This window comes from Quercus robur, chromosome 6 (genome assembly GCF_932294415.1).
Source record: "Quercus robur chromosome 6, dhQueRobu3.1, whole genome shotgun sequence".
Lineage (NCBI taxonomy): Eukaryota > Viridiplantae > Streptophyta > Magnoliopsida > Fagales > Fagaceae > Quercus > Quercus robur.
Window position 1 is genome coordinate 50,942,483 of NC_065539.1, and position 21,711 is coordinate 50,964,193.

A 21,711-nucleotide genomic window follows, 5' to 3' on the forward strand; every position below is an offset into this window, starting at 1 on the left:
TTTTTAGTTTTGTTTTCATGATTTGGTTGAGGTAATAACAGTGATTTGTTCTTGGGTTGCAATTTATTTGTTCTCTAGAAAATGTTTTACATTGGAGAACCAAACACCGAAAATACTTTTCCAGCGAATTTCTTAGAACACAACCAAACAGATGAAAATGTTTTCCTTTCATTAAGATATTTTCAACTGAAAATATTTTACACTCGGAAATTATTTTACATGTTGCCAAACACAGCCTAAATCAATAATTTACTTTTGTGATTAACCAAAAAGAACAACATATAGATCTAAATATAAGCAATAACACAAGTAGATATGATAGCAAAAGTAATAAATAAATATTGTACATATATATAAAAAGAAATCTGTAAATAATTAATAACCTACAGACCAAATGCATGAATGATGAATGATTCAAATCAAGTCTTATATTTGACACAATCTCCTTAAATCAAATTTCATGGGCGTCTGTGGTGCTTTTAGACTCATGGGCGTCTGCCTCCCAAGATAAAATGACCTACAACACGGAAAAGAAGCATACAAGGTCTGTGTTCTATGAACTACTCTATGTCTTTTTCTCTCTCTTTGACTCACATGAATGCAAAAAATATTCTCTCTAAGAGAGTTTTTCTAAAAAATTAGTTTTCATGAATAAGGGACTATGAATTTATATACGTTAGTGAATAGACACACTATTCAAAGAAAAAGTGTTGCGCACAGACTGACTGACTCAAAAAATAAAATAATAAAAATTATTATTTGGACAAGAGGGCCCAATCCACATATGCCAAAACCCACCCAAATTACATCTACCATTGGAAGGAGCCATTGAGTAATGGCTTCTTCCAATGCTTCCCATATGCACCAAAACTTCTCTCAACACTTAGATTAGGTGAGATAAATGTTTGGGCTAAAAACCTCTCAAGAATGTGTAGATGGAGAGGTAGGAGTAAAGGAAAACTTTAGAGAAATGTTGTAGATGATTATGGGTATACAATTTCTAACTCGCAAGTGTTTAGTTAGGGTTTTTTTTTCTCAAAAGTTTCTTAGAAAAACTCCTTACAATTTCGTGGGTAATGAGGGCTTGTATAGTATTGATAAAGGTATGAAAAAAAGCACACTCAAAAAGCTCCAGGCAAAGAGTTTCGCAGGTCACTTGCGACTTTGCCTAAGTCACAAAGTGACTCACAAAATCCAGCCTAGCAAAGAGACTCTTCAAATTCTAGCATGTGCTTCTCACGTGGGTAGTCATGAGCCAGTTGCAAGCTAGTTGCGAATTCTTCATCTTTACAGAATCTTCACCAATCTCTCACACATGGCCCTTTCATTAAATCTCACAAAAATACAGGAAAATGATTAAACAAAAATAGAATCAAATTTAACAAGGAATTAAATCCAACATAAAACATAGTTGTAAATCATAACTTTACATTATGTTATGACCACTATGGCATGATTTCGTTGGCCCACTTCAAAAGACATCAAGCAATGTTCAATATTAAAGTTCCTCTCTTTTATCTTGGTACTTTCTATGAAGTCATTCTTGATACGAAATGTAATTTCCAAAATCCCAACAAGAGTAAATGTGATTTTTTTTTTAAAAGAGTAAACGAAAATAAATAAACAAATATGAGGGATTTTGGAGACAAATATGTGAGAATAAGGTCAATCTCAAGTTCACATCGGAATTGTATAGTGTAAATCATCTGGGAGTTGTGCACAAAATTAGAAACTTGATACTATTTGTGGCCAACAGAAAATGAAAATGAAAATGATACCATACATCAAGCAAACCAATTTACCAAGCTGTGCTTTCGATAAACAAAGTTGGGGAAACTGTTGGAAATCATGTGTATCAAATACATATAAGAGGAAACATTACAAAGATTAATAAACAACCAATTTGTGCTTGTGCCTAAATCCAATAGAGTCAAGTTAGGTCCAAATACTAACACAAATTAATTGGGAGTGAGAGGCTATCTACAAACTCTTTAAGCCCCACATCCCATTGGAAAAATTAAATGGGCAAAAAAAAAAAAAAGAGAAGAAACTTTCAGTGTACAAAATCATCAAAATGCTTGTGTTTGGAGAACCAAATTAAGATTGTTGGGGAAAAGATGGTTGACGTCTTAAATTGAGATAGTTAAGAAGCATGGATTACTCTTTTCCTCCTTTTGAAAGAGACGCATGAATTGTGTTGCAACCCCAATTTCATTTTCCTCTCAAAACTTCAACCCTCCAACTCCAAAAGCACCAAAATTGTGTGAACAACAAACAACTCTACTATATTTAACCCACCCTCTTTTAGACCAATGACTATCCCATTTTCCCATTGCAAGTAAAAAACTGATGCTTTTCTATTCTACATGTTCTTTGCACCTCTAGAATTCTAAAACATCATTAAAGACTCAGTTACATGCTTGTTTGAACTTACAAAACTCTGTTCTTTGAGAGTGAATGTGAAAGTTGATCATGAAAGGCTTGTTGGAAGAGCAACTACCTCATCACAATTCAAACAATGCATCAACTTGTGACCAGTCTAAAGATGATCAAGAAATGGGCTCTAGTGCCATGTCAAAGAGTGGAAATGTCTTCAGCAACTCAGGCTTTAGCTGCTTTCCACGAGGAATGGATCTAAATCTTGGACGTGTGGTAAGAGAGATTAGGCCCTTTTCACAGTCTAATGGGCTTAGAATAATTGGCTTGCCACTTAATTTTCCTAAATGAGATTGTGATATCATTTACAAATTACAATCCACCCAAGGATTGAGGCAATGCTTTTGTTCTTAATGGTGATTCAAACTACTTGCACACCATATGCGGCCTTTACTGGCCATTTTTGCTAAATAATAATTTTTTAAAACATTTGCTTAATGTTTGAAAGTTATTAAATAAAGGGTTCTGTCAGTGAATGCCCTTATCAAGGTAAAATTTTATGATGTAGTCGATCTGTTTTTTTTAAGGAGTCAAGACACTTTTAGTTTAAAGAACAGATTTTTATTAATTTTTGCTATTTTCCAATGAAGGTGGAAACCCTTGTCAAGCCTCCTTAACTGGCACACAAGGACACCCATTAATAAAAACGTTTAAGAAATTAGCCCTTTTGATATTTTGACTCTTGTATTTGTAGAGATGAGTATCGAAGTCTCTTCAAAAGACGAGGTTCACCTCCATACTAGACATCATGTTCAAATGGAAATGGTCTTTTGGAAAGAGTAATTTCATGTTTTCAAAGACTATCTTATCAAATAACTTTCAAACATTGCTAATTTTAACCCTAAATTTAATTTTAAAAAATTATTTAGCAAAAACGGCCTGGCTTTACTACTTACTCATCCAATTACTTGATCATTTGCTAAATTTTAGATTAGTTATGATATGGACTTGTAAGATGTTGGTTCAGCATGGGAAACCAAGCATATAGACTCATTTAAGCAACAACTGAGGAGAAGTAAATTAACAATATTCAAATCTGGATCCCTTGTGTATAGTAAAGAAAGCACAAGACAGAGAGGGGCTGAACTCTAATAAACAAGCCTAGCTTAGGAATTAGGAGTTGCTAGAATGGAATTTTATGAAAGGGTAGTGTAATGCTTTGTTCAATCAACAATGTAGACATAATTTCCTTTTCTTTCTAAAGCAAGAAAATGCTTTAAATAAGTTCCAGTTTTCAAATTCAAAAGTAATCATATGCTCAATATGCTAATCAATTCAGCAAAAGCTAGAAGCTCTAAAACTTTCTATACACTAGAAGCAAAATTTTAGCATATAAAAATTTGTCTAAAGTTTGATTGGAAGGCTGTGACTTCTTCACTAAAGATTATTTTGGTAATCATACATGTGAGTTTGATCTAAAATATATGCAGGCTTTAGCAGAGATGGTAGGGACTTTCATTTTGATGTTTTCAGTATGTGGGATCATAGCATGCACCCAGCTGTTGAAAGGCGAAGTGGGTCTCCTGGAGTATGCAGCCACAGCAGGATTGACAGTGGTGGTTGTGATTTTCTCAATAGGGCCTATCTCTTGTGCGCATGTTAATCCTGCTATCACAATTGCTTTTGCAAGCTTTGGTCATTTTCCATGGTCCAAGGTATATAATTTTAGTTTTTGGATATGTACAATGTGTAGCAGTGTAGGTACTAAAATTGAAGTTGTCCCTTAATTGTGTGACTGTGTAACAGGTTCCACTCTATATAATAGCACAAATATTGGGTTCTGTATTGGCAACATATGTTGGACAGTCAGTTTATGGTTTAAAACCAGAAATTATGATCACCAGGCCACTACAAGGTTGCAATTCTGCCTTCTGGGTGGAGCTCATTGCAAGTTTTATAATCATGTTCCTAGCTGCATCATTGACATACCAAGCTCAATCTGTAAGAATTTTGAACCTTTACTGTGTGTTGGTTCAGCTTGTACTACGATTAGGACTAGGATTTTGCTTGCTTTAGAAGTACATGGACCCAAGAGTGTCCAAGATACCTTTAACAGCATTAATGAAGAGTTTATAATTTCCATTAGTTAAATTGAAAACATTTTGCAGGTAGGCCACTTGTCTGGCTTTGCTGTTGGAATAGCCATTGCACTAGCTGTGTTAATCACAGGGTAGGTTCAAACCTTAAACTTATTTGCAATTGATTTGAATTCCATTTTCTTTTCTTACTATTATTTTTCTTGTATAAACTTCTCTGGCTTTGCATATCAGGCCAGTTTCAGGAGGATCAATGAATCCTGCAAGGTCATTAGGGCCTGCAATCATTTCATGGAAGTTCAATGACTTATGGATATATGTAACTGCCCCAGTCATTGGAGCTGTTACAGGTGCTCTACTGTTTCGTGTTCTGCATCTTCAATGCCAGCCATGTAGTTCAATGCCTAACCCATCTAGTTAAACATTCCATGGACTTTGGTTCAAATTAGTGCACAAGAAAAATGTATTTGATTAGACATCTTTTATGGATGCTTATAACCAAACTAATGCAGGAGCAGAAGATTCAGTTGCAACCACATTTTGAAGTTCTTTGAATTATTCTTTTACATTTTTCTTTTCTTATTTTCTGTGGGGAATGGGGTCAATAAGACAGAGTTGAACCCTTGTATGTGTTGAGAATAACAGCTTCTTCTAGTTTCTTGAAAATGCAACATGCTTTAATGCTTCAAAATACAGTAAATATAATGAAGTAAATAAGCATTGATAAAATTGAGTTGGTCCCTAAACTTTGTGATGTACTGATGCTCATAAGTTTTTTTCTTTCTTATTGCCATTTCTTGAACTCAATGGCAAAAACAGAACGATTCTTAGCACATGTTAATGTGCTAGAAACATAAGGGGAGGTTTCTTGACTTCCTTTTTATTTCATATTTGTATGCGATTTGATTTGCTTGAAAATAGGCACTAATGCTACCCCAAAAAAAAAAAAAAAAAAAAAAAAAAAATCTACCTAGCCTAAGTTCAACTAACCATTAAAATCAGGTTATCAAACAAAGTGTTTTAACCAACCCAGAAGTTTTGATACCTCCCATTTCCAACTGCTTGATCTCCTTGAATTGCATAACAGCTCCCAACTTTTTGTTTAGGGATAGGCTAGAATAAAAATTAGTATACTTAATGGGGCATCTTTATTGTTTCTCCATGCCCATCAATGTAGTTTATACATAGATATGGAAGCCATATCATCTAAAGTAACCATATTTTGCAATATATAAAGAAGTAATGCTACAGACACAACATTTTTCACAATTAATTTGTCAATTTTTTTTCTAATTTTCATCGATCCACCGCTAATATCATTTTTTTATCTATCAATAACAACCTCCAATCTCAGCAATTATAAATTTTTTTCTACCTCTAGATTTATCATATATTATTGGGCCATAGAAACTCAATTTTATTTTATTAATAAGCAAGGAGTTATAATAAGATATTAAGATGAGAGAAAGAGAAAATTCCAATGGAATTCTAGCTAGATGATTGACATTTGCCCCTTTCTAAGCTTGAGAGGATATATAAGACATTCAACATATGTAACCAATATCTCTCATAGGGGTGGGTCTAATGTTTTTAGAGTTTACTTCTATATAAGAGGTTAAAGTTTTTGATAGTTGCATAAGAAATTTGAGATTCAATTTTTGTCTACACTAAAAGTCGATTGATAACTTAATCTAATAATAAAAAATTATTACTAAGAATGAATATCATCTAAAAATAAAACAATCTCATATGGTAAAACGACAGTTTCTTTTGGAGCTGCCGGGCCCAGCCCAAACTGTTGTAGTCGTAGTCCACCCTCACCGTTGGTAAATACAAAAAAAGTAACGTAAGTAAAACATGTTGAACTTGAAGCTGACTCTTTAAATTCAGAAAATCTTCGATTCGTCGGAGAAAGATTTTTAAATCTCCGACCTTAAACACAGGCAGAGAGACAAAAGAGTGTGTGTGTGAGAGAGAGAGAGTGTCTCTGTTTGATAAATAGGAGTAATTAAGATTATTACTTAGTATATTAGATCTTAGTTTGTTTAGGTTGAAAAAGAAAAAGAAAAGCCAAAAATGCATTCGTTTGGGTACAGAGCCAACGCTCTGATAACGTTGGGGGTTACCGTACTTGCCCTCATGTGCGCCATGGCTTCTCTCTCCGACAACCTCAATTCCCCCACTCCCTCTGCCCAAGTCCAGGTCTCTCTCTCTCTCTAACAACCTCAAATCAATTTTGTTTTTTGTTTTTTTTCAAAATTTTGGGAATTTGATTGTCTGATCCTATGTGTTTGTTTGTCCTGTAATTTTAGGTACTCAATGTTAATTGGTTTCAGAAGCAACGCAATGGAAACGAGGAGGTAATCACTTTTCTTTTTCTTTTTTTCAATTTCGTTTAATATTCTGGATTTTGGGTATTTATAATGTGTTAATTGTGTCATAGGCTTTTAGATTGTACAAAAATTTTGAAATTTTCAATCGAGTTTGATTCAAATTCGAAATCTTTGTGCTTGCAATGTGTAATGATTATGACAATAATCTATGTAGAAAAAAGGCTTAAATGTACTGTTTGTCTCGAAAGTGTAGCTTTTGAGTGATTTTAATCCTCAAGTTTGATCGCTTTTGGTCCCTTAGATATGACATGGCCGAACTAAAAATTGACATGCCATCACTACATAGGGAGTGATCACTTTAAGTTTTTCAAGGACTAAAATTGATCACTTAAAATTTGAAGGAATAAAATTGCTTATGCGCTAAGGTTTAGGGACCAATAATGTACTTTATATGTATGTAATTATTGGTCTCAGTGAAACCAAGCATCACTAGGTATATGGTTATAATTTATGAAAATGAAAATGTTTGTGACCAATTTTTTCTCTTTTGAAGCTGCGTATAGTAGGTAAGTTTTTGGATGATGAAGTATTTGTTCTGTTATTGTGTTTTGATGTTTTTATGTGTGTAGACTCTATAAGAACCATGCTTTCTGTCTTATTTTGAAACCTTTCTTATGAATTTTAAAATTTATTTTTTTTGATACAGGTTAGCTTGACATTGAATATCTCAGCTGATTTGCAGTCGATGTTCACGTGGAACACTAAACAGGTTAATCAATCAACCAATTACCACCTGCTGTTTATGTCTTGTCTCCTATTCAGTGTTTGATTGGAATTATAGATTTAGTTACTTTCACATAGCTTTTACAATCTCTTTTGTTAGTGTTTGAAGTTTTGTAGCATTCTTACACTTCCTCTTTTCCTAGATTTGGAAATTATACTTTTTGCATCTAAGCTATTATCCTATCAATATGGGTGACTCAGTACTAGATCAAAAGTGATTCAAGCTTGAATGGCTTACTGTGGGCCTTCAGAAATGATATCACAAATATCACTAGCTATGTTGATGCGGGAGATGCAAAAAGATTGTTATTTAGTATTATTTATGTTTGTAAGTCAATTGTATTTTTTATGTTTTAGGTCCTAGTAATTTATTAGGCTATTATTATTTTAATTTGGAAGCAAGGTTATTTTCATAATAAAACAATTAGGGTTTCCTAGCCAATTAGAACTAGGGTTTAGCAATTTTTTATAAGCAACCTATTATACTCCTTGAGGAGATAGTTGATATCTTGATGAATGAAAAAAATGACCGTTTGGTCTTTCTTTGGTCTGGTGTTGACTTTAGGTCTACCCTAGGTGCTGACTCCTAGTGGTTTCCCCACTTGGTGCTAACTCCAAGCAAGGCCTAGGTTCTAACTCTTAAGTCATATCTCTTTATTTTTGTTTCAGTTTTGTTTTGGTTGTCCTGCGTCAATTTTGGTATCAGAGCAAACACCGATCTGTTTGAACTTTGAAGCGTAGTCAACCCAGAATCAAAAAAATCACAAAAAAAAAAAATCCAGTGCAATCATTATTTCCTAACCATCGGAATACCATCCACTACAGTAAACCAGATTTCCCAGCCAAGCAGAAAATAACTACAGTCGCCAGCCTTCAAAACCACTGCCGGATACGCTGCTAGCAGCGGATCCCTTTTGCACCAGCAACCCACTACGAGCACCTTCCATCCCTGCCTTGCGCCGCCATGACCTTCTCTTGCTCACTGTCGTTGATCTCAAAGGTAACCCAGTACAGCCCCCTCTGTGTTATTCACTTCCTTTAGCCAAAAAAAAAAATTCTTACTAACCCATTTTAGAGACATAACCCTTGCCTGACCCATTTGTTAACAAGCCCAAAGCCCACATTTTACAACACCAGTTTTTAAGAAAAAAAAAAAAAAAAAAAAAACCAGATCCAGCCCACGAAATCCAAATTTGTCAACCAGCCTAGTTCCAACAACTATTTGAGAGAATAGTCTTAGAAGCCCATTCCAACGACCTGTACAAAGAACATCACAGCAGCCCAGGTTCTTGTTCCAACTTCCAACTATTTGTTGACGCACTATTTTAGAGAATCATGGAAATATTAGAAGCACCTTATTTTGATGGTTATGAAACTTATCCATGAGATTTTGTCAACTGGATGAATGGGATGGAGCAATTCTTTGAGCAAGCAAATTTTGCAGATAACAAAAAGGTTAGGTATGCCAAGTTGAAGTTAAGAGGTAAAACACGAAGGTTTTGGGAGAATCTTGAATATTCCCGCTATATGAAGTATGAACCTACCATTAGTGTGTGGGAAGATATGAAAGAAAAGCTTTGTGATGAGTATTTGTCACCATACTATCGAGCTATCTACCCCAATCTCAATGTGGCACTTTTCAAGTTGAAGCAAATACGATGAATCCTCATCCTCATCCCATTTCATGTCCTTAATGCACTTTTGAACAATCTATCAAAGAATTATCTACCAAGGAATTAAAGGAATTATCTATAAAGCTCATGAAAGATGTTCAGGACAGAATTGCTCAGATGAAGCAAATGAAGACTCAAACCGATTCAATTGGGAAACCAAGGATAATTGATCACAATGAACTTATTGCTGCCCCCATAGAAGACAACATTGATGATGATATCTTGGTCATGGAGAATCCTCAAGCAACACCAAAGCCTAATGTTGACACAGATATACATGCCTCAACAAGTGTTGCTTTAACATGTGTGCAAGGAAATGAATTTATTGAAGAGTAGCAAGGTGAAGAAATGGTGCCTAAAGAGAGTATTATGTTATAAGGTGCACGTGATGTGATATTGGAAGCTAATGAATCTGCTTTTGATCAGCCTTCCATGGTGCATGAAGACAAACAGTTTGCTCAAGTGGAGAAAGTGGATAACATAGTGCTTCCAATGGTTCAAGCAACACCAAAGCCTAATGTTGACACAGATGTACATGTCTTGACAAGTGTTGCTTTAACATGCGTGCAAGGAAATGAATTTATTGAAGAGCAGCAAGGTGAAGAAATGGTGCCTAAAGAGAGTGTTATGTTATAGGGTGCACATGATGTGATATTGGAAGCTAATGAATCTGCTTTTGATCAGCCTTCCAAGGTGCATGAAGACAAACAGTTTGCTAAAGTGGAGAAAGTGGATAACATAGTGCTTCCAATGGTTCAAGATAAGATTATGTTGATTCCACACATTGATTTTGTTATTCCAGAAGAGTTTGACATGGTGGAATTCAAGGTTTTTCTTTTCTCCATGCTCCCTAGGGTGATTCTAGACTTGAAGCAAGTGTTACTTGTTAGCATCCTAATCCTTCAACGCTTTAGAACTCGAGGTCGAGTTTTCTCCAACCAGAGGAGAATGATGCAGGAGACGCAAGAAGATTTTTATTTAGTATTATTTATGTTTGCAAGTCAATTGTATTTTTTATGTTTTAGGTCCTAGTAGTTTATTAGACTATTATTATTTTAATTTGGAAGCAAGGTTATTTTCGTAATAAAGCAATTAGGGTTTCCTAGCCAATTAGAACTAGGGTTTAGCAATCCTTTATAAGCAACCTATTGTACTCCTTAAGGAGATAGTTGATATTTTGATGAATGAAAAAATGGTCATTTGGTCTTTCTTTAGTCTGGTGCTGATTTTAGGTCTACCCTAGGTTCTGACTCCTAGTGGTTTTCCCACTTGGTACTGACTCCAAGCAAAGCCTAGGTGCTGGCTCCTAGGTCATATCCCTTTATTTTTCTATTGTTTCAGTTTTGTTTTGGTTGTCCTGCGTCATATGTAGCACAAGCATATTATGAAAAGTCATTATAATGTAGTCCAATCACCAAAGTGTTTTTACTATTGGACGTTTCATAAAGCCTAATTAGTAGATCCTTCTTATGCACACTTCAGCCAGTTATGTGTTGATTTCTACCAATTCGTTTTTCTGATTCACTGCTTTATATTCCTCCTATTTCTTAAGGATTTATTTACTGGCATCTCTCTATGCTGGACAACTAAGTCTGGCAGGAGAGCTCTAGAGTTTCTTTTTGTTACATTGACTTTAAGACCGTATAGATTTGAATCCATTGTTCATAAATTCTACATTATTCTATAGTCATTATAATCAATGAAACATTACATTGATTCAAGATCTCCTGAAATGTTGTTGATTTTTTCTATGTTTTAAATAGTTTATGTTAGGGTCAAAACTTTGCGTAACTATTAACTACCCTATATACATTGAACACACTGGTCACAGGGCTTCATTTTCTTTTTGCTGCAAACTGTCCTTTTCTCTATATTACTAGTCGCTGTCTAGTGAATTTGAGTAACAGTTGAAGCATGCATTTTTTCTCACCATTACTTTAGTGCTGTAGGTCTTTGTCTTTCTAGCTGCTGAGTATGAAACCCCAAAGAATTCTCTGAATCAGGTATGCTCTAGTGCATTATGATGCACTATTACAACAGTGCTATTATTTTTATTCTGTTCTTATTTTGGTTAGTTTAAAAGGATGCTTAACATTTATGTTGCTGGATAATATGGACTAGGACAGTCAGCTTGGGACCTTGCCTCATGAAATGGAGGTTGCTAGCTTGAATGTCTCAATCCCCATCCCCTTGGGGCCATAAATATTACTTATTAAAATATACTTTTTATCTCACCACAGCTACGTAACTGCACTATTTGGAAACAAATTCTGTATACTTATTTGGTACTGCTAGCATTTGGCAAATTGGGTTTTGATGGGAGACATAAGCAGTCTTCTGTAGAGTAGTACTTTTCCTCTCCATGACTTTTGCCCTGGTTTTGCTAACTAAGCAACAAATAATGTTAGTACAGCCACTTATCGAAGTTTATGTTAGCATAGCCACTGAATTCTAAGTTGCCTAAGGAGATTGTCCATTGAAATTGGATACCTCACGTTTAGGACAAATGACTGTTGTGCCTCTATTTTCCCATGGCACATCCTCTAAAAGTGTTACACTTCCTCGTGCTCAAGTGTTCTGTGGCTATGTATTAATCCATGAATGCACAGGTCCAGAGGAAAGACACTCCCTCTTCCATGGAGAGTATGAAACCTTTTCATAGACCAGAGAATTTTCCGACAGTCTCCATTCCCTGCTTTCCCACCTTTCAGCCCAACCGCCTTAAATCCTCCTCCAGTGGCTCTTCACAATCTTGCTTTTAATAGGATTCTTTGTACACTGCAATAGGAAACTCTAAATTTCAGACCCGTTCATGACACTTCATGGACTCCATTCAAATGGTATCTCACCCTGCCATGGGGTGCCTTTTCATGTCCAATTCTACACACTTTTCATGTCTGCTGTCTCCCTTATTATTTTTAATTATGATGGAGGTGTTTAGTAGGATGGTGAAGAGAATGGAGGGGGCAGGATTACTTTGTGGCTTTAGGGCAGATGGCAGGAGGGGCAGAGGGGAATGTGTTTCGCATTTACTATTTGCGAATGATACCATTTTGTTTTGTGAGGCAGCAGTGGAGCAAATCCTTCATATTCGATTGTTGCTACTTTGTTTTCAGGCTATGACCGGTTTGAAGGTTAACGTAGCTAAGAGCGAAATGATTCCTATAGGAGAGGTAAATAATGTGCATGCTTTGGCAGAGATATTGGGTTGTAGGGTTGGGTCCCCGCCAATGACTTATCTTGGTATGTTGCTGGGAGCGTCCCATAAAGCCCCCTCTATTTGGAACCCGATATTAGAAAAAATTGAAAGAAAGTTAGCAGGTTGGAAGAAGTTGTATTTGTCAAAAGGTGGCAGATTGACATTGCTTAAAAGCACACTATCTAGCCTCCCTACTTATTTCTTATCTCTTTTCACCATTCCTACACTTGTGGCGAACAAAATTCAGAAGCTGCAAAGGGACTTCTTGTGGGGTGACACTAAGACACATTTGTTGGGTTGGGATAAGGTGTGCATGCCTAATGGTGGTTTGGGTATTAGGAAGTTAACCATGTTCAATAAAGCCTTACTTGGAAAGTGGCTTTGGCATTTTGGGATCGAGGAGAATAGGCTGTAGTGGAGGGTGGTAGCTTTGAAATTTGGGGAAGAATGGGGGTGATGGACCTCTAAGTTGGGAAGGGGTGCTCATGGGTGTGGTCTGTGGAGAAGTATTCGGATGGGATGGGAAATGTTTTGCAAAAATGTCCACTTTAAGGTTGGGGTGGGGGATAGAGTGAAATTCTAGACAGACAGGTGGTGTGGAGATCTTCCTCTCCAGTTGGCTTTTCCGATCTTGTACACTCTTGCTGCAAAACAAAGAAGCTTCCGTAGAATCATCTTTGTTGTGCCAAGGAGCGGAGAACAGGAGAACTTGGGATGTTCGCTTCATTCGGGGTCCTAATGATTGGGAGGCAAATGTGGTGGATGATTTCTTCCGATTCTTGGCATCCAATCTACCCCTTGTAACTGAGGGTGATCGTATGAGATGGAAGTTGACAAAAAAAGGGGATTTTACTATCCGCTCATTTTATCACAAGTTGCATTGTTCTTCTTCCATTGTCTTTCCATGGAAAGGTATTTGGAAGGTTAAGGCACTCCGGCGTGTCTCTTTCTTTGTTTGGACAACGGCATGGGATAGGATTCTCACAGGAGATAATTTGAGGCTTAAGGGCTATGACTTTGTTGATTGGTGTATTATGTGTCGGTGTTGTGGGAAGACAGTGGATCACTTGTTGTTACATTGTGGAAAGGCTTATCAACTATGGTGCTTTGTCTATAGAATCTTTGGGATTTCATGGGTCCCCTCTGGTACGGTGTCAGATCTTCTTTTTAGCTGGTGGAATTGGCTGGGGAAGCATTCATCTCACATTTGGAATTTAGTTCGATTGTGTCTGATGTGGTGTATTTGGAGGGAACGCAATTGACGAACATTTGAGGATTTGGATAGATCCGATGACCAAATGCTCGCTCTTTTTTTTGGTTCCCTTTTTGATTGGGTTAGGGTTTGGGGACTCACATCTAGTGATTCTCTCCCGTCCTTCCTTAGCTCTCTTCTTCTTTGTTCTTAGTGTTATTCTTCTTTTATGTTTTTTCTTTTCCTTCTTTTCTTGTACGTTTGATATGCTAGTGCTTCTTTGCATTTAGCAGTTTATTGAATATACATGTTTCTTACCTATCAAAAAAAAAAAAAAAAAAGATTTCTTGTGCATGCTTATTGTCTTAATCTGGTCCATCCTGCATAATTTGATGGACTGGTTGGATCTTATTGTTATGGAACAGGTTTCCCTTTGGGATGATATTATACCATCTAAAGAACGCGCAAAGTTTTTGATTCACACCACAAATAAGTATCGCTTTATTGATCAGGTAAGCCTTTGGTATTTAGCACTTTTCATGTGTAGACCAGAACTGTTTTTGATTCACACCACAAATAAGTATCGCTTTATTGATCAGGTAAGCCTTTGGTATTTAGCACTTTTAATGTGTAGACCAGAACTGTCTGGCCTACGTAACAAGCTTGTATCCATAGTAGATACATATTTCAGAATTTCATAGTAACTGTGCTTCTCATTTGGTGGTAGTCACTGTGCTTATCTAGCAGGACAGTGAATATAGTCCAATTTTATAGTCTGTTTTTAACATAGAAAACCACTGCTTACATTTTACTGAGTATGACTGGTGATCTGTCTTCTTCCTTTTGTTACTCTCAGGGAAGCAATCTGCAGGGTAAAGAGTTTAACTTGACTCTGCACTGGCATGTCATGCCCAAAACTGGCAAGATGTTTGCTGACAAAATAGTTATGACTGGATACCGTCTGCCAGAAGAATATAGATAAGGATGTCTCTCTTGGATTTTAATGCAACTATAATCTTTGTTACAATGAGGGGTATTTGAGTTTGGATTGTCTCAAAAATGAACGGAGGACCCTGAAATTAGTGAAATTTTGTTATGAAGGATTCAGTTTCCTTGTATGATGATCATCAAGTAGTTCTTTATCATGAAAGGCTGCTACTAGTGAATGGTCTATAATCTTGAGGGTCTAATGGATCTATTTTTATGCTGCATTTTGATTTAAGGATTTAAAATTAAGTGATGTGAAGAATAATTTCTTGATATGAATTTGAACAACACATGATAGATTTAAGCTTAAAATGGTTTTACTCCAACAAAATTACTTGTTATAATTTTTTGTTTTTTGCAAAGATAGTTGTTATGAATTTGCCATGACATGTTAATTCTAATTAATTCAAATCTATGTATTAATAAGATTTTAATCCATACATTAACTTCATCAATTTTATATAATAAAAAAATGTATCCAAATCCTCCTCTAAAAAAAACGGTCGAATTCAAATTGCAATTTGTGCCATTATGGCTTTATTCCATTGGAGAGTCTCCTAGATGATGTGGTTTTACATGTTTCTGCCACATGTATGATGTATTCACCCCCATTTGAGAGGGCAGATACATGTAATGGAATGTAATGAAAACACAATAGATTTTCCTCTCCTGGACACCAGTGCTGTGCTAGTAGCCTAGTAAGTGTCAAAACCATGGATGACAAATCTATTCCATGGCTAAAGATTAAAGATGGATCATTATTGAAAGGGTGTGATGGGGCCTCCCTGTTATCAATTTGACAAACAACCCTTCAGTACCATATATCCCACTTGATTTCATGGATATATGATTTATCAGATTCCAAAATAAAAATCTAATTCGCATAAAGTAAAATTTCACATCCCAATCAAGCATCCAATTGAATTGAACACAACACAAGATTCTGATTCATCATAAGTGCAAGAAGTCCATGATTCCCACATCAAAAAAAAATAACCAACTGGGCAAGTAAACTCTTCTCTCTCTCTCTCTCTCTCTCTCTCTCTTTTCCTTGTTTTGTATAAGTATCTCCTCCTCTTATTTATCGCAGTTGTAGTTCCAAAAATGATCATGTTTAAGGTAAGCTAAAAGTTTTTATTTTATCATAACCATAGCTCTCATCTCAATGACAATGATTTGTTACATTCAAACAATGAGCAATTATATATTTGAAAAGATAAATTTTCCTGAAGAAACGAGGCAGATATTGGAACATACGTAAGCCTCGCATTATGCTCCAAACAAAGAGGATTAAGCTCCAAACAAAGAGGCAGACAAGCCATCCACTCTCCTCCAATCCAAACATCTTGGGTGTGCTATAAATAGCCCAACAAGATCCCTTTACCTGGCTCCTTAACCTGCTTTTATTTTATATACAGTCACTGATCTCTCTCTCCCTCTCTCTCTAAAAACAATACATTCAAATCAAGAAGGAACCTCCTAAGTCCAACCAAAACCGCCCCCCCAAGAAAAAAAAAATGTGACATACAAGCTAGATAGATTGTGCCAGGATTGGGACATATTGAATTTAATCAATATTTCTAATGGATATAACGTACGTGTAATGATGTTTATAGCGGTCCCATTATGTTAACCTATGGTATGACAAACACATTTGGGACCAACTGGTTTGTAGTGAAAGTATCTAGCACATTGCTATCTCGTATGTTGTTCTCATTTGGAAAATACCCCAAGGTCAAAGTAAATGGAAGAAATTGAGGCTAAACTTTGCCTCAACAAAATATTAAAAACTTAAAATTTTTTCATAGGTCTTAATCGTTGGTGGTAGTGGGTTTGCTAAGTCTCTTTAGGCCTCTTATCTTTGGTGGAATCGTTCTCACTTGTCAAATCCAACTTTCTTTTGTTTGGATTTTTGGCATCTTTACACATTGCCCGTTGCATCGGGTCCCCATCCAGGACCAACAAGTACCACCAACCATTCCACTTCTTTTCTTTTTGTGTCTTTCATATTTTCTTTTCATTTCTAGCCTTTTCAAACTCAGATTTTAATGCATGGTTTTATCCTTTCACAATTATTGCTGATGAGATTATTGTGCCTTGTTATGCTGGATCAATTTGAGGGTCCGTGATTTTCGACTCTCAAGCCTCGGCTGAGCAGTATTTACTATCAACAGTCACATCCAGTTAAAAATTGATCCATGACCGGAATCTCAAAATGAACCACAGCCTTTTGATTTTTCCTACCAAAGGGCCTTTGTAAAAACATATTCAAAAAGAGGGCTGACAAGACAGAGCAACCCTTTTTCTTCAAAAATCATCCATTTCTCCGGTAAGTTTGTGGACGCTTATTAAAAATAAAAATAAAAATAATGATTGATTTTATAAAAGTAATTCTCGTCTCTCACAATTTATTGTTGATAACTTGAACAAGTTGTAACGAAAATTATATCCCTAAATTTATTGTATTAGTTAACATATTTTAGTACGATAATCCACCTCTAATTATAAGTGGGTCTAGAGCACTCATGTATGAGATTGAAAGGAATATTACACCTAGTTTATAAACATTTTCTCATATATAAAAAAATACAACAATAAGTATATAAGTAGTCATTTCTTTAGGATTAAATTGTAGTTTTGTCCTTTTAAATTTACAGTTTTATTTATTTATTTTTGTCATGTAGTTTAAATTTTTTTAATTCCTCATATTTGAGATTATTTTCAAAATATTCCTCTTGTCCATCACTGTGAGTAGGGTTATTCAATCTTCACCTGGCATCGATTAACACCAACCTCTCTGCACCAAACCGACCTGCAGGTTAGCAACTAATGGAAGCACAACATGTATGAGATGCTTGCTACATGTCAAATGCTACTACATCTTTAAAATAATAGTTTTTTATTTCATTTTCTCCCCAATTCCCATGCACCTAGAGAAAGAGAGACAGAAATTTGGCATACTACCAGCAAGAGCAGGCATATACGCAACATAGGATTGGGCTTTTTCAGCATGATCAAATGATTACGACTATGAATCTAATCTAGTTTTAACATGCAACTTATGCAAGTACTCAATTTGGCTTTCTTCTCTCGTAGAAAAATGCAAAAAAGTACTTCCAATTGTTTATGGATTATGTTATGTTGTTAATAAATAATAAGTGCCTTCGGAGAAATTGTTAATAAATTGTTTTAGGAAAATTTTAACACAATTTTTATGGAAAATAAAAAATAAAAAAAGCAATTAAAAATTAATTATTTTTTTCTTTTCCCAAAACAAGTTTCTAAAAATACTTCCTAAACTAATATTCTTATAGCATTCATTAACTTTTCTCCTTCTTTATATATATAAATATATATATATATATATATATATATATATTACTTACAAACTAATATGCTAATTCATGTGATGGGACATATCAACAAAATAATAAATAAATTTCTTAACAATTTTTTTTTTTTTTGTGTGTGTTGAAGGTTGACACATTGGTTTTTTTTAAGGATATGTAATAAAATTAATGCTAACCTAGTATCATTCCCTCTCTTGTATTATATAACTATTCTGTAGATGACTAGCATTATTCTTGTATGGGTCAGAAATCCGACAGCTCAAAAAGGAATTGGGCTTGGATCAAGGTCTACCACAATTAATTTATAGAGATGGGAATCCAGACCAATAGTTGAACCTTTTTATAATAATTCTTATTTAAACATAAAAATATGACAAGAGATTTGTAAATTTAGTTATCTTATCTTCTTTGGAATGGCCAAAGAACCTTTTACACTTAGGAAAATACAAGTATGAATATTCTTTTCTCTCAATTTAATAATCTTACTCGCTTTTATCTCCCCTCCGATCCTTGTTTCCTAGGGATCTCTTCCCTTTTATAGTAGTCCTGCTTTGATCCTAACCATCCATTTGGAGGATTGTTGATTCTTCATCAAGGATACTTGTCTCATCCTTCCTTTTAAAGCCATGCTGAGTAAGTAATAGGCTATGTTGGCACTGTTCAAGTGTCATTCAGTCATTAATGTGATTGGCCTGATTAGTGCAGTGCACTTAATGCAGAGGTAATGACAGCTTTTCAGGGAAGTTTCCCCCTCTTCTTATCCACAATGGTTGTTGCTTCCTTCTTCAAATTAGCACCCTTGGCTTTATGCGAGCTCCTTCCCAATCTCTTCGAATTGTCTTTGTCCGAGAACCTTCCTCAGGCTAGACACTCTTCGGAAATATCTTCTTCTTCATGGTCAGATCGGGACCACTTGTGTTTGGTGAAGGTTAGGCCTTTGGACTCCTTGGATCACACCCAATGAGACTAATCTTTCTAGCCTCCCACAATTCTCCTACAATGAAAATAGATTAAAAATCATATATAAACTGAATAAAATATTTTGATGACATTATTGAAAATTAACAATAAATAGATATTAAATATAAAAGAATAAATATTACTTTAACTTAAATAATGAAATTTGGATGAAAAATGTTCCTCCAGACATTTTCAATATTATGCTAGCTGATTTACCGACCAATTGAATAAAGTTAAGTTGAAAGATTTTTATAAATAAATAAATAAAATAAAAATAAAAATAAAAAAACCTTACATAATGAAGGCAAATAGTATGAGTTCGGGTTTCTATCAAAACTAAGAATTATATATATTATTAAAATAGTTTAAAATAAATAATAAAAGTTCTTTAAATTACATACTAAAAACACTTAGTAATAGAATTTTGATTACAGTAGTATTTCCAAAATTTACTAAAATTTTGTTGATATAATAGCAGGGCATGTTAATGATTCTAATATACTTCAAAGGTTATCTTGAACCACAAAGCACAAGAACAAGATATAAAACTTAATCATGTCTAGGGGAACCCGGCCAAAACGTCACCATGTAGCAGATTGCTTAGTTAAATCCGTAGAATTATTGGTGAAGACGTTGAATGTTCACCATTTATTACTCACCATATTTATTGTTAATTAGTCTCTACTCTCTCTCTCTCTCTCTCTAGATTTCTTCTCTACCTAAAAACTCAACACGTAAATAATATAGTGCTAATAAATGTGTCACAAATTGTGTCAGCAATCAGCGTACGAAGAAATGCTCTCTTGCTCATTTTTTATTCAATAAATAAAGAAATGCTTCTAAGTTATTTGCACAACTTTTCTATATAAAAGAATATATATATATATATATATATATTAATTACTTTTTTATGTTTACATTATACTTGCAATGTAAACTTAATACAAGTAGACATACAAAAAATGATTGTACAATTTTTTGAAAATATATATAATATTGGCCATCTTTTGCAAGTTTACAATCTAAATTTGTACAATAAATAAATAAATATATATATGTTTATTTATATAATATATCCTTCAGTGTGCCATCAATTTCAGTTCATTAATTTGTTGGTCCTTTTAGCTGAATTTTTATACTTTCGATTTTGTTATCAATTTATCGTGCCGTTTGGTTCACGACGTCTTAATTTCAATATTTTAGACATTTTAATTTTTTTTTTTTTAAGTACCAGACTTTTTAAGATTCTTATTGTTAAATATTAGCATTCATACACCATGTTGAATATGCCAGTATAGATGCGGAAGCGAAAGCATAAAGTATAAAACACAATAACACACGAGAGTTACGTGGTTTAGCCTAACGGTCTACATTCACGGAGGAAACCCTAAAGGGCTACATCAATAATATATTAAAATGTAGTACAAATCTTGTGTTACAATAAATTATAACATGTGTATATATAGTAGATTAAACCCTAGACTAATAGATTTCTAGTACAAGTAGGAGACTTAGCTTGCACACAAAATAGAATTAGGCTTGGGCCTATGCTAATGGGTTAATATATCTCTAACACTCCCTCTCAAACTCAAGATGGAAGCTTGATGAAATCTTGAGATTTGATAAGGTTGAGAAAATCCCTTGAATAAAGTTTGGCTCTGTGACGGTAGTTTGAGGAAGGTAATGGTCTTGCAGTGTTGATGCGACTTTTAACGATGGCTTGACTATACCAGAGAGTTTTGACGGCAGCAGTAGGAAGCCAAAGAAGATAAACGCAGCAAAGAAAAACACTGAGGAAGACAAAAATTGCTCTTAAATATACCGTAAAGACAGAAAATCATGGTCACAGGAAGGTGGATCTGATACCATGTTAAATATTAGCATTCATACACCATGTTGAATATGTTAGTATAGATGCGGAAGCGAAAGCATAAAGTATAAAACATAATAACACACGAGAGTTACGTGGTTCAGCCTAACAGCCTACATCCACGGAGCAAACCCTAAAGGGCTATATCAATAATATATTAAAGTGTAGTACAAATCTTGTGTTACAATGAATTATAACATGTGTATATATGGTAGACTAAACCCTAGACTAATAGACTTCTAGTACAAGTAGGAAACTTGGCTTGCACACAAAGTAGAATTAGGCTTGGGCTTATGCTAATGGGCTAATATATCTCTAACACTTATCTTATTAATCTCTGACTAGCGGGAATTACCCAAGGCATTCCTATTTTTACAATGGATTTCTATGGAAAAATGGATTTTTATTTATTTATTTATACGGATTCCATGACTTTGTGAATTTTTTATTTTTTATAAAATAATTATACCCTAATTTATTTTGTTTGACTAAAAAAGTATAATTATTTTCTCACCTTGTCAATCTTTATTTCCTCTCTGTATTGTAATTACAACACAAATAATTTCTATAAGATTCTTGAGAACTAGCTGAAAACTACTCATGTATCGCATTCTTGAAAATCTTATTCAAGTACTAATCATTAATCAAAGGAAATTAAGTAGGCATTGGGCTAGACTTATGTTGTGGAGAATTTATTTGCTTAAGACTGAAGTAAAACAACAGTTTTAAGCTGACTTTAAGCACATAAGTTAACTTATTTGTTTAAACTTTAAAATCATTTTCTACCTTGCCTTTAAACAAACAAATTATCAAAGTATAAGCTAACCAAATTCACTCTAAGCATCATTATATTATTTGGACATACAGACCACACCCCAAATAGAGATTAATA

General features: G+C 34.7%; 2 protein-coding genes across 3 annotated transcripts; both read left to right on the forward strand.

Moving 5' to 3' along the window:
• The first annotated feature begins 2,387 nt into the window (after positions 1–2,387).
• On the forward strand, positions 2,388–4,893 carry LOC126690343 (probable aquaporin NIP7-1). Its single transcript, XM_050385448.1, has 5 exons — positions 2,388–2,652; positions 3,867–4,091; positions 4,183–4,377; positions 4,545–4,606; positions 4,707–4,893. Exons 1-5 carry the CDS (start codon positions 2,473–2,475, stop codon positions 4,891–4,893), a joined length of 849 nt encoding a protein of 282 aa, XP_050241405.1. The 5' UTR covers positions 2,388–2,472.
• A 1,431-nt stretch (positions 4,894–6,324) lies between these two features.
• On the forward strand, positions 6,325–14,863 carry LOC126689325 (signal peptidase complex subunit 3B-like). 2 transcript variants are annotated; one of them, XM_050384486.1, is made up of 6 exons: positions 6,325–6,674; positions 6,785–6,832; positions 7,512–7,574; positions 11,211–11,264; positions 14,078–14,251; positions 14,509–14,863. In XM_050384486.1, the coding sequence occupies exons 1-6, from the start codon at positions 6,549–6,551 to the stop codon at positions 14,632–14,634; spliced, it is 591 nt and encodes a 196-aa protein (XP_050240443.1). In that variant the 5' UTR covers positions 6,325–6,548; the 3' UTR covers positions 14,635–14,863. The 2 variants fall into 2 exon arrangements, with proteins under 2 accessions (XP_050240443.1, XP_050240444.1); XM_050384487.1 differs by having other exon boundaries at positions 6,330–6,674; positions 14,078–14,164.
• The last annotated feature ends 6,848 nt before the right edge of the window (positions 14,864–21,711 follow it).

Excerpts from the sequence above, each read along its gene's own strand:
- LOC126690343 (XM_050385448.1), top strand. The coding sequence starts at position 2,473 with ATGAAAGGCTTGTTGGAAGAGCAACTACCTCATCACAATTCAAACAAT. Across the intron at positions 2,653-3,866 it reads ATCTAAATCTTGGACGTGTG|GCTTTAGCAGAGATGGTAGG; the intron begins GTAAGAGAGATT and ends AAATATATGCAG. Across the intron at positions 4,092-4,182 it reads GTCATTTTCCATGGTCCAAG|GTTCCACTCTATATAATAGC; the intron begins GTATATAATTTT and ends ACTGTGTAACAG.
- LOC126689325 (XM_050384486.1), top strand. The coding sequence starts at position 6,549 with ATGCATTCGTTTGGGTACAGAGCCAACGCTCTGATAACGTTGGGGGTT. Across the intron at positions 6,833-7,511 it reads AACGCAATGGAAACGAGGAG|GTTAGCTTGACATTGAATAT; the intron begins GTAATCACTTTT and ends TTTTTGATACAG. Across the intron at positions 14,252-14,508 it reads AGTATCGCTTTATTGATCAG|GGAAGCAATCTGCAGGGTAA; the intron begins GTAAGCCTTTGG and ends TGTTACTCTCAG.